Raw genomic sequence first — 12,220 nt, forward strand, 5'->3', positions numbered from 1 at the left:
GCTGAGCCAACGGCCACACATTGGGCTATCAACTCATCAAGTTTCTCTCGTGTGCGGACAATTTTTGCAAGTATTTCACCATGTGTGGCATTGAAGAAAATATCTAGCATCTTTGATATGCGAGAAAAGGTTGCATGAGGCACAAAACTCAGTAAAATCCTGCCACACACTATGAGCAATCAGCTGAGCTAACAGGTACTAGTAACTTTTAGCTCAGCTGATTGCTCTTGTATGCAGCAGGCTTAAGGTATACAGTATGTATTATAGTGTATACACATTAGACACAGATATACATATTTGCTGTGTCTGAAACATAATTAAATACAAGTTAAGTAGAAAGCAAGTCATTTGAATGTGTCCATGAAAGCCAGCCCAATGATTTAGTACTACAAATGCTTTATAATATATTTTTATCTGTCCCTAAACTCAGAAAACAATACAATTATGAATAGTGATTTTTGCTTAGCAGGACTACATGATTGGGGGCTGATTCTGCAGCTGATATGTATTCTCATTTCTCAACATCTTATATAAACGGCTAGTTCATGTTTTCTGAGGCAACATTAACAATAACAGGCAAATGATATACTGTATGTACAATTATTTACTTTCAACTTTTAACTGTTTCCGTAATGCCTTGCTCTTCTGTGCTTTTTCAAGTAATTTGTACTTGTTCACGATATCTCTTGCAAAAGAGAAAGCTCTCACAGTTGCATAAAGTTTAACAATGTTTTCAAAACACAAAGACTGACATTCTTTTGAAACTGCAATATCACAATTCTCAACAATATTGCTCCACAGAGATTTTGCCAGTGGAGAAGTAATGACATCTTCTATAATCCTATCCACAGGTAATGATGTGGGTTTACCAATTTTTGTTTGCCTCCTAAAAGACAGTTCAGCAATTTCTGCTATTTTTATGAGCCAGGAATTCGGTGCCCAAAGAGCTCCCCTTGATAGTGAAAAAATGTATTGATTTTCTTCAGTTGGAACTTTAATTGAAAGTAACAACACCTGGATTTCCTGGTTTCTTTCAGAATCTGCCTCTTTGGATTTGTTGCTTTTTCGATATAATGACTGAATTACATATCCAGCAACATAGGAAAGGGGTCCAAGTTCCTCTGGTGTGATAGATTCATTCTGTAAAATTGGAAATGCAATGTATCAGTGCATGTACTGAAACTCAACAAGTTACAAATAGAGATTTTAAGTCAGCCCACAGCTGTTTCTCATGTGTCCCAGGATGTCCAAGTGTTCCAATGCTGAATGAAACTTAATTAATGGTTGGTTACTAAAATGCTAAAATCTATTAACTAAGACATAGGAAGTACAGCTTTACCCACCTCTATTTCTTGAGAACCATCATCCTTCAGTGTAGTTAACAAACGTTCAGGCAGGTTTACTAGCATGAGAAAGACAACTTTGTGATCATTGCACGGATGAAAATACTCCTTCCACGAGCCATACATGTTCCCGAAGAACGCTTTCATAAACTTGTCACGATCTTTTTTACGGTGAAACTTGTGCAACAAAGCATTCACACATTTTATAAACGACTCACTGGGTTTCAACGTAAATACATCAGCTACTTGTTTCGCTGGATAAATCTTTTCATCAGTCAAGTATTTTCCAATCTCGCGAATCAACGTTAAGGCAGACTCCTCTGAAACGTATGTAGGTATTTGCTTCGACTCATGCTTTGCCTTGGAAGACGTTGTTTCGGATTCGCTAGTCAAATGCTTGCTCCGGGTATGTCTTGTAAGTCCACCTTTTGATTTGCACACTTTAGAGCAATGCGCACATGAATATTGCTTCAAACCTTCAAGCTAAAACAGAAGTAGGAGATAAAGAGAACCTTAAACGTGTCTCATAAGCTTGTATTGAGTGTATATAAAGACACAAATCACATACCTCTGCCACAGAATGCGATATTTCGTCAGATACCTCTTCTGCGTCGATTTGCAGCAACTCAATGGTCTGCTGAAAATCGTCCTCTTTTGCTCCAGACGCCAGAATACTGGGAAATTGACTTTCTACATCGTCGGCCGAACTTGTCGAAGCCATAACAAGACGCACAATGCCTTGTTTTCAGCTGATTCAACATTTTAAAAGCAAGATATCGCATTACCGTAATATAAAACCATATAGACGCGGTCGCCATGATGCACCCGTATTGTCACGTGACGTACGTTTTCAACATCTGAAATTAATTGGCTCCGAAAGCTTTGAAGTTTGCCGACCTTCCAAACCCTCTCCCCTCTATTAACTATGAATAAATGAAGCAAGTTTGTCTTGTACGGTTGGAAACTTACGATGGCTGACGAACTTGGAGTCAGAATCAGCAAGACGCTTCAGGTTCTTCTCAATTGTGTCAGCGAATTCGCTTGCAGCTACTTTAGGCCTCAGGAGCCACCAATTTATTAGTCCAATTCGACGGAGAATGGTGGTTTCATTTGGTTCTTCATCAGCTGCTCCGTATGGGCGTAGGAAATTAGAAGGAAACTGAATGCTGAAAGTAATGCACGGCCTTTGGGGAATCGCAGCCCCACTGTAACCAAAACTCTTTTTTAAATTTTCAATTTTTGGTTTAGGAAGTGAGAGATTTATGTCGCCATTTCTAAGATTATAATTGCTCATGTTTCCCTGGTAATAAATTTATGTTTTAAGTTAGAGGATGAGTGGTTGTTTGGTATTTTAAACATCAAAACAGATTTATTCATTTTATGTCTATATATATTTTATGCCTATTTTGTAGTGTTTGCAATTTTTCTATGAGTAAGCTTCCACAATTATCCCATAAAGGAGAGCAATAATCAAAATATGGGAGCACGAGAGAATTATATAAATTTTGTAAAGTTTCGTACGGTACAAATTGTTTTAATCTTTTAATAATTCCAATGCCGGAGGCAACTTTTCTGCATGTTGCATCTATATGGTTATCCCAGCTCATTTTTTCGTCTAGTTCTATTCCCAAACAAGAGAGTAACAGGTTTATCATTAATCATTACTTGATCATTCCCAACTTTCTATTTCAAATTATAAGAAGATCCTATAAACATTGCTTTTGTCTTTTTTGTATGAAGCTGTAATTTATTTTGGGAGAGCTATTTGACTATATATTTTCTAGATCTTGATTAAGTTTTATTCTTAGTTCTGAGAAACTTGAGGAAGACGCATATATTTGCGTATCATCGACATATATGCCAGGAGTTGTGTTTTTTAAACATTCTGGCTTATAATTTATATATAATAAGAACATGAGGGGTCCTAAAATAGATCCCTCTGGGACTCGGCATATAATTTCTTTGGCTGAAGATGTATATAGCCATCAACCACGCAGACTTGACTGCGTTTCGCTAAGTAAGATTGGAACCATTCTAGCTCTAAATTTTGAACGCTCGTACAACTTCTTTAGTAAGATTTTATGATCAATAGAGTCAAAGGCTTTCTTAATATCAACTGAAATTAATCTGGTTATTTCTCCATTGTCCATATTTTCAATCCACTTATCACTCATTTGTATTAATAAGGACAATGTCGAATGTTTGGGTCGGAAGCCCGATTGAAAACGTGAGAGCAAAGAGTGATCTATCGGGTATTGATAAAGTTGACCAAATAATTATTTCTCAAATAGTTTACTAATTATAGGAAGAATAGATATTGGGCGGTAGTTCTCACATTTCGTTCTATCTTCTGATTTATAAACAGGTGTTACCCTAGCTATTTTCCAATCGTCAACAAATATTACCAGGTATAATAATATTGCTAGATAATTTCAATATTCTTGCAGGGATCCCGTGAACCCCGGTTGCCTTGGATGTTTTTAGATAATTTAAGTTTTTCAGAATGTTAAATTCAGTGATTATGTGGAAGTGAAATTGTGAATCTGCCTCATTTTAGTCACGGTGGAGGTCTTCGTTATCGAATGAACATTCACATTCAGCAGCAAGGGTCGGGCCGATATTAACAATATCCGCGGCCTTCGTCGAGCTGGGTTAACACTTGATCATGCAACTTAGACATTAGACTTCCTTTTTAAAGTGAACTGTCAGTTCATCTTTCCGCTGGTAAAACGGTTTAATCAACAAGACTCTTGTACTTCAGCTGACGTAGCCTCCGGTGTCACTTTTGATTATTTGTTTACGACCGAATTTAAAAGATTCAAAACGTTTTTCCGAGTTGGCAGAGTGCCCCTCAACTTGCTTTGCAAAAAAGCAACATCCTTGTTTAGAATTAGCCAAAATCTGCGCCCACATGATGTAGTATATCTCTGAGGCTGTTCATTTAAAATGATGTCCTCGATCCTTTTGTCTGCAGAGTTGTTTAGTCTTACCACGGCTGATTTCGCACTATCTAGATCATTTTTTGCTTTTCGTAATTGGCTTTCTAATTTTTCTACGTTTTTGTTAATGTTTGCTCGACTAGATTTTTGATTCGCGTGCTTTGAAAGTATTCCGCACGATAATGCAGACTTTCAAAGACTAAAATGACATGATTTTCTGGTATATCCTAATTTCAAATGACAATTTCCGCATGTTGACAAGTGTCCGGTGTTTTGCATGTTCGCCCTTTCTAGGCTGTTATCAAGTTCTTTGAGTTCGACTTTTTTCGCCGTTAATTTTTTCTCCGTGTTTTAAACAATTTCCCCATACCTCTTGACAGGTAAAACTGGTCTTTCAGATTTTGCTTCGTGTTCAGGATTTGACTTTATTGTGGTACTACAACCAAGGTTATAGCTGTCGTCATTCACACACAAAATCTTCAGCTTTCCTTGTTTATCAACGTTGTTTTGTGCAATGTTTTGTTGAGATATATCTAGACAACGTCTGCTTCGAGATTTTTCTGTCAATTGTTTACTTTTGCTGCTCGATGGCTGTGCAGGTAGAGGCGAGTCATTGACGGCAATACGAACGAGTCGACGAGCAACTAAGCAATTAAAATTGTAGTGCTGACGCAATTTTGACTAGTCATATGATTCTGTAGCTGGGTCTACACCATGGCACCAGTCAGTTGCAATGGCTAATGCAAATAAGCCACAGTCATTAGAATTTAGTTGCCTTTGGACTTTTTCATTTATAAATGTTACGTTGTCCACGTTGGTCATATTCGGCAAATTTTCTCCCGGTAAAGAGGGCTCAGTTTTCCAGCGGTCTTCGCATAAAAAATTAAAAGCTTTTCGTTTTACGCACTGCTTTCAATTTTGTGTAAGTTGTCCGCTGACAATATGAGCCTGCACGAGTGGGAGAAACTTAGCTAAGTTGGACCTGCGTGGTCTCCAGAAAACACAAGCATTTGACAAGCATGGCGGATTGCAATGGTATTTGCCGTGTTGTACAGTTTAACAGTGCCAGGACTACATGAAATGGTACTCGTGCAAACCCAGTGTGCACCAGTGTTAATAATCATAGCTGGTGTTGCCAAGGCCACTCTCACAGCAGGATTACTCAGACCATCGACAAGAGGAAATTCCATTTTGAAAAGCAGTTGTCCAGCGTGTATTTCAGAGTCACATAACCATCCTGATTTATTTAGAATGTTCAGCCTAGAGACTTGGTACAACGTAACATTTGAGTCAAGATGTTCCAAATGTTGGATAGTCAACCATGTCTCAGGATCTGGTGACTCTATAGTTATTATACTCTATGCATGGTTTTTGTGGCACATTTCATTCCATTCAATGCACATTCCATGTCTTCATACATACCATCTTGCTTTTCACTCGCATCTAAGTCTTCCTTGTCTTCTGTATTCCAAGGACCTATTAGGCTCTGCTGGTGATTTTTGCCATTCCTTTCCGAATCGATGTCATTATTTTCCGAGTTGGCAAACCATAGATAATGGAGGGGGATAGATTGGAATGCCGGCATACTTCAAAGGGTCTATTATGGTCTATCTTGGATCGCCCGGAAATATTTGCAAGTTGTGCAATGTTCACTTCCGGTTTACATTTTTATCAAGCATCGTCGAAATGTAGACATATTGTCGAAAATACTTTATGCCCGGGGCAAATTGTTGTATTGTGGGTTGTCCTACATATGCTTCGAAAGATAAGTATCCTGCCCTTAGTTTTTTTAAAATACCAAAGGGAAAAAAACACGAAGAATGGCGCAGTCAGCTTATTCGAATAGTCAACAGGGTTGATAAAAGCTTCAATCCAGGTAATGCATTCATTTGTTCTCGCCATTTCAAAGAAAGCTGTTATAAAACAGGTACGTATCTAAACAGCTTCAAACAATTGCAATATTCACTGTATTTAGATGTATTTCTCATGATATTTGAGTCTTAGTTTTGTATCTCTTTTGTGTCCGTGCGATATTAGGTAACAAAGGTCAAAGGCGGCTTACTCCAGGTTCCTTGCCAACGGAATATTTGCCTCAAAAGAGCATTGAAACTAAGAAAGCACCACCAAGAAAACAGTTGGTACGTGATTCTCCTGAAACAACTTTGGATGTGTATAAATACACTGAGCTACAAGATTTAAAGAAAGACTTTAAACATGTCAGCTTCCCTTGGACTGTTCTAATTGAAAACAACTCATCCTGTATTTTTGGATACTTAGCAGAAAATGGAGACATTATTCACAAGGTATCCCTAAACGAAGCCTTGGAATTTACAATTGAATCATCTTCTTTATCTTTGCCTGAAAATCATGAACTTTATGTGAAACATAAACGTAGTATATCTAAAGTTAGAATTCAGTGGCTTTTGAATGAAGTTGAAAAACTCAAGTTCTGTGGTGAATGTACTGAAAGTGCATTGTGTATCAGAAGTAGTGATTGTCAAATTTTGTTTGGAGGCACAATTGGAGAGGAGTGCTGTATGTATTGTAAACAAGCAGCTGCAATAGAGTTAAAGAGAAATGCAAAATCGAAATCAAATACTGACAAAGAATTACACCCTAACACTCCACTCTGTAAAGTCCCAAAAGACAAATTAGTTCAAGAGTTTAAAAAATCCCGGAAGAACGAAAGAAAATTAAAGAAAATGTTACAAGACTTGGAAGAAGAGATACAGCAAAAAGGAGCTTGTCTGAGTGATGGAATGCACAAAGATTTCTCAAATATAATTGGTGATATTGAGGATGAATTACCTGAGGATTCATTTGAAAAACTGTTCTGGCAAGAACAGAAAAAATATTTTCAAAAAAGTCCTAAGGCCAAAGACTGTCTTGTGAAACCCGGTACTCGGGTGCACAGTGTTGGTGTAGTCCCGAAGTGTTCTTTCACAAGGTAACTTAATGACATTGCTTTCTTTCAAGGCTTGGTAGGCAGATGGGGATCTTAGATGAATATGTAAAGCAAACCTTATCATCATAGGGTGCCATCTCACTGTGATTTGAAACATCAGGCTGAAAAGCTAAATGACATCAAAAAATATGTTGTTCTCATGTTGGACGAAGTTTCAATAAAAGATGACCTTGTATATGACCAAGTAACTGGAGAGTTAGTTGGTTTTGTCAACCTTGGCAAAGATGTGGATGACTGCCATGTAATTCGAAACAAAGAGAAGAGGATCAAGACAGCAAATGTTGCTACCCATGCTCTTGTTTTCATGGTAACAAGTATTGCAGCTCGGTTAAAGTTTAGTTTAGGTTACTTTGCAACAACTACAGCTACGGCAGATCAGCTGTTCTTACTGATGTGGAAAGCTGTTGGCCTAGTTGAAACCTATGCTGGCCTGAGAGTTATCATAGTTGTATCAGACAAAGCTGGCCCAAATCAGCGGCTGTACAGTCTCCATGATTCTGGGGACCAAGTTACTTATCGAACAGTTAATGTATTTGCAAGAGATGAACAAAGGTATATCTACTTTTTCTCAGATCCCCCTCACCTTGTTTAACTGCTAGGAACAACTTAGCTAATTCTGGCTCAGGATCTAACACAAGAAGATTGTGGAACAATGGAAAATGTCTACTTTGGAAACACATCGTGGATCTTTATGAGGCTGACCGAGTAAACGTGGTGCGAACAATGCCTAAACTAACAAACGAACATGTCTACCTCACAAGTTACTCAAAAATGCGAGTTAATCTTGCCACTCAAGTTCTAAGCGAGACTGTCTCAAAGGTAATGATGGCTTATTCCACTCCCGAAACCCATGAAACCGCAAATTTCTTGTCTATGATGGACAAGTTCTTTGACTGCTGTAATTCAAGGCCGGATGCATCAGTGCATAAACGCAAGCCTTTCCTTGCTCCGTACACTTCAGTAGATGATTCTCGCTTTGATTTCTTGAAGAATACTTTCTTGAAGTATTTCGCTGACTGGAAATGTTCAATTGATGAGAGGGAAGGAAAGTTCACAAATGATGAAAAATCAAAAATGTTTATTAGTTCTCAGACCTATCAAGGTAATTGGGCTGTAATTATAGTATGTACTTTGCCAATACAGTAGCTTAATAATAATTAAGGTACATGAAAAATGGTTGAAAGGTAATTAACCATTTAATAGGTGCAATCAGTGCAACATGTCATAAATTTTACCCTGTCTGTGTGAAATATTTTTCTTGTCACATTAAAAAGACCATTAATAGGACTGCAGGGTATATAAAAATGTACATCTTTCAAATTCAAATTAGCCATAACCTATTGTAGTGCAGTAATTTGCTGATGCAACGCAAACAATCTTCAATGAATATAGCTGTCATATTACCACAGTAGGTTGCAGTTAATTTGAATTTGAAAGGGTGTACTGTATGTTTTTATACACCTCGTTGGGGCTATTATTTACCTTGTATTGCAGTTTAATTCCTGCATGGTGATAAATAACTCTCTTTAGTCTTTACATTATATATTTGACTCTTACATATGTCCTCTAGGACTGCAAATTACTGTTTACTCAATGGAAGAAGTGGTAAAGTTCTTGTTAAATCATGGCTTTGAATATGTTTTGACTAGTAAGTTTAATCAAGATCCCCTTGAGGAGCATTTTGGGCGGCACCGACAACTTGCTAGAAGATCTACAAATCCCACACTTCAAACCCTTGGTGTTCAAGAGAATAAGTTTAGAATTCAACGGAGCATCGCTATGAATATAACACCCAAAGGGAATACAAAAGGATCTAAGAGACCCAAAGAAGGAATTACTATAACAACAAGTCCATTGAAAAAGCGAAAGAAAAAGTAGTTGCAGTACCTGACAGAAAACTCAGTATAGTGCTCAGTATTTGTTTTCTATGTATTTACATTATGGAACTGGCATGTACAGTAGAGACCTACTGATCTTGTTCTTGTTCAGAAAGTTTAAGCTTTTTCCTCAATGATTTTTTCTTGCGTTCTGTTTTTGTATCAACCCGATAATTTTCAATAACATGCTTTGCATGGGCATAACATCTAACTTTGATGTAAAAATGAACACATTTTTTAAGTATATTAAATTTCTGTTCATGTTCAGCCAATTCATGCACTGTAGCATCAAGGAAATAAGTTTGAACTGATGCATTCCCCAGTGATTCAGATAGCAGAGTATCAGCACAAATTTGTTTTGAACTTAGGCTAATTCCTTGCCTAAAAATACCCTCCACAATCAAAAACAAGTTGGTAATTGATGTCTTTGGATGAATAAGACCTCCTCGATTTAAAGCCTCAATCAGTTTGTTCGAGGTAGTGGTGCAAGCCAATTTGTCTTTGACTTTTCTTCTTTGCATGCATTTACTATTGCAATGTCTCTGTCCACTGCAGTAATATCTTGGCCTTTACTTTTGATATTTCTCTTCAAATCACACAGTTTGGAACTTACGTTTTTCAATACTGCACCAGAAATATAGGCAACTGACTCCTTTTCAGCATCTGACAAATCAGTATTATTTACAGCAGCAGTAGTGTCATACTTCAGGTACCTTTTTGCTACAACTTGTTGTAGGTAGAGCAGAAACCAAGAGCAGAAGTCAGATGTAACACCACAAGCATGGATTATTGACTTTGTAACCTTCTCATCAATCCATATTTTATTGAACTCTTCCCACATTGCTTCTCTTGCAGTAGTTATAAAAACAGAAGAGTATTTCTTGCATGTTTTCTCGAATCTCTCTTTTAAAGTGTCTGATGGAAAAGTAGGCGAAGGTTTTTCCAGCAAACGCTTTATATCATCATTGTAAAGAGCATTTAACATTTCGTTTTCTTTCATTTGAAGTAAAGCGTCCTTCGCCAAATCACGTAGGTCTGCCGTGATAATTTCTTTCTTTTTTCTTGGTTTTTTACCTTTCTTTGGTTGAGCCTTATCTTTTGTGGCAGGGTTGACTGTTGTACCTCTCTCGTGATCAGTTTCTTCAATGGTTTCTTCGATATCACCATCACAAAGCGCGATAGGAAAAGCCTAAATGCATGTAAATATATGTAAAACAGATGCTATATGTAAAACAGATGCATCTTGCATGAAAAAAGTATGAAATATCGTCACAGTATGCATTTATTACAGCATATAAAAAGAAAAAAAATATTTAAATTTACCTTTTTAACTTCAGCGGCATCACTTGATAAAATATCGAGATTAAAGTAACTAAAATCCATGTTTTGAAATAGAATACGAATGAAATTTAAATACACCGGAATTGTTGCTTGCATTTGACAAAATAAAAATGTAAACCGGAAGTGAACATTGCACAACTTGCAAATATTTCCGGGCGATCCAAGATAGACCATAATAGACCCTTTGAAGTATGCCGGCATTCCAATCCATCCCCCTCCATTATCTATGGGCAAACAGTGTGTGATCTTGCTCCAACAAAAGGGTTGAATTTTCTTTGTTTTTTCTCCGGGGTCAAAATTTATATAAACATATTTATTGACTTTAGTGTTTACCCAAGAGCGTGGACGCTCATCGAGGGGCTCACACTACATTTAACATTACAAAGAATTAAATAACACTTACAACAGGAGAAGACGAACATTCCAAAAAGAAAAGAAGAAAAACCAACAGCGAAAGTGATAAAAGCTGGTTCAATTGAAGGTTCAGAAGTAAAAAAAATTCTTAGAAAAACGATTAGTTTGCTTAATATATTTTTGAACATGCATAAATATACATCTATTACTATCTACACTCAAATCAGTTGAACCAAACAAAAATATTTTAGACTTTTGAGAATCGGACAAGAGATACCAGCCTTCACCATAAATATGAGCAGCAGCCGAGAGTAAGGATAATCTAAGAGCAGCATAACGAGGACAAAATAACAAATAATGAATGACTGATTCACAAGAATCTCCACATAAACATGCTGGAGATAATCTACAATTAATTTTAAACAAATAATAATTTAGAGCATTACAATTAAGGCGCAAACGAGTGTGTAAGATAGAAGAATGCCTATCAATAGAAAAATCATAATAGCCAGTATAAGTTTGAATGTCAAAAAACGAAGTTAATGAGCTCTTAAATAAACCAATCGACTTTGAATTTCGATCATTAATATCTGTGCTATTCCATAATATAGTAGTTCAAGGAAAAAACGATTTTTTAAGTCTTTCAGTTCTCACACCAAAAAGAGAAAAGTCAGAAGCATTTCTTAGTGATAGACCCGACCTTTGTTTTACTGTTTGAGGCAGTAAATCCAACAAATAATTTGGTGTTAGCATATTTACAATTTTAAAGTATAAAATAAGTTTATGAATGGATCGCCTAGTTTTCATATCTTCCCAAGCTAATTCCTCGAATAACCGTACTCTACTAGTACCCTTCATAGCACCTACAACCACTGTTGCAGCTTGATATTGAACGTGCTCAATGAGATCGCTTTCATTTTCAGAGCAACCATCCCAAAGAACATCAGCATATTCCATCACTGGTCTAATAAGAGACTTGTACAATTTTGATAAAGTTTCTCTATTTAACTTAAACTTAAAACTTTTTAAAAGATTAAGTTTTTTTGAAGCTTTCTCATAAATATTGAATATATGTGCTCTCCAAGAAAGATTTGAAGATAGGGTAACCCCTAAATGCTTATGATTACTAACAATTTCAATCGGCTCATTTGCAAAATATAACGTTAGATGTGCTGGTTTGAACATTTTAACTGAAAATGTGACAGATTTGGTTTTGCCTGGATTTATAGTAAGATGCCAGTCACGTGTCCATTCATTAATGCATTGCAAATCATTTTTAAGTCTTTCCGCAGAAATATCTATATTTTCAACTACTTCAAGAAGAGAAGTATCGTCAGCATAAAGAAAAGAGTCACACTGAAGATCCTGAGTAATATCGTTTATATAAATTAAGAAAAGTAA

At 36.6% G+C, this 12,220-nt stretch overlaps 3 protein-coding genes across 3 annotated transcripts; 2 read left to right on the forward strand and 1 right to left on the reverse strand.

The window, feature by feature from the left end:
- Positions 1 to 441: 441 nt before the first annotated feature.
- LOC114544626 lies at positions 442 to 2,232 on the reverse strand. Its single transcript, XM_028563209.1, has 3 exons — positions 1,912 to 2,232; positions 1,344 to 1,826; positions 442 to 1,140 (listed from the first exon to the last, which is right to left on the reverse strand). Exons 1-3 carry the CDS (start codon positions 2,062 to 2,064, stop codon positions 601 to 603), a joined length of 1,176 nt encoding a protein of 391 aa, XP_028419010.1. The 5' UTR covers positions 2,065 to 2,232; the 3' UTR covers positions 442 to 600.
- Positions 2,233 to 5,953: 3,721 nt separating this feature from the next.
- Positions 5,954 to 7,839, forward strand: LOC114544629. The gene is made up of 3 exons (XM_028563211.1): positions 5,954 to 6,209; positions 6,320 to 7,229; positions 7,317 to 7,839. The coding sequence occupies exons 1-3, from the start codon at positions 5,996 to 5,998 to the stop codon at positions 7,837 to 7,839; spliced, it is 1,647 nt and encodes a 548-aa protein (XP_028419012.1). The 5' UTR covers positions 5,954 to 5,995.
- LOC114544627 lies at positions 7,349 to 9,364 on the forward strand. Its single transcript, XM_028563210.1, has 2 exons — positions 7,349 to 8,349; positions 8,818 to 9,364. Exons 1-2 carry the CDS (start codon positions 7,971 to 7,973, stop codon positions 9,123 to 9,125), a joined length of 687 nt encoding a protein of 228 aa, XP_028419011.1. The 5' UTR covers positions 7,349 to 7,970; the 3' UTR covers positions 9,126 to 9,364.
- The last annotated feature ends 2,856 nt before the right edge of the window (positions 9,365 to 12,220 follow it).

The sequence above is a fragment of the Dendronephthya gigantea genome, unplaced genomic scaffold (assembly GCF_004324835.1).
Source record: "Dendronephthya gigantea isolate DGI-Jeju-01 unplaced genomic scaffold, DenGig_1.0 000884F, whole genome shotgun sequence".
Taxonomy (NCBI): domain Eukaryota; kingdom Metazoa; phylum Cnidaria; class Anthozoa; order Malacalcyonacea; family Nephtheidae; genus Dendronephthya; species Dendronephthya gigantea.

Excerpts from the sequence above, each read along its gene's own strand:
- LOC114544626 (XM_028563209.1), bottom strand. The coding sequence starts at position 2,064 with ATGGCTTCGACAAGTTCGGCCGACGATGTAGAAAGTCAATTTCCCAGT. Across the intron at positions 1,827-1,911 it reads TATCGCATTCTGTGGCAGAG|CTTGAAGGTTTGAAGCAATA; the intron begins GTATGTGATTTG and ends CTTCTGTTTTAG. Across the intron at positions 1,141-1,343 it reads ATGGTTCTCAAGAAATAGAG|AATGAATCTATCACACCAGA; the intron begins GTGGGTAAAGCT and ends CCAATTTTACAG.
- LOC114544629 (XM_028563211.1), top strand. The coding sequence starts at position 5,996 with ATGCCCGGGGCAAATTGTTGTATTGTGGGTTGTCCTACATATGCTTCG. Across the intron at positions 6,210-6,319 it reads AGAAAGCTGTTATAAAACAG|GTAACAAAGGTCAAAGGCGG; the intron begins GTACGTATCTAA and ends GTGCGATATTAG. Across the intron at positions 7,230-7,316 it reads CCGAAGTGTTCTTTCACAAG|GGTGCCATCTCACTGTGATT; the intron begins GTAACTTAATGA and ends TTATCATCATAG.
- LOC114544627 (XM_028563210.1), top strand. The coding sequence starts at position 7,971 with ATGCCTAAACTAACAAACGAACATGTCTACCTCACAAGTTACTCAAAA. Across the intron at positions 8,350-8,817 it reads TAGTTCTCAGACCTATCAAG|GACTGCAAATTACTGTTTAC; the intron begins GTAATTGGGCTG and ends TATGTCCTCTAG.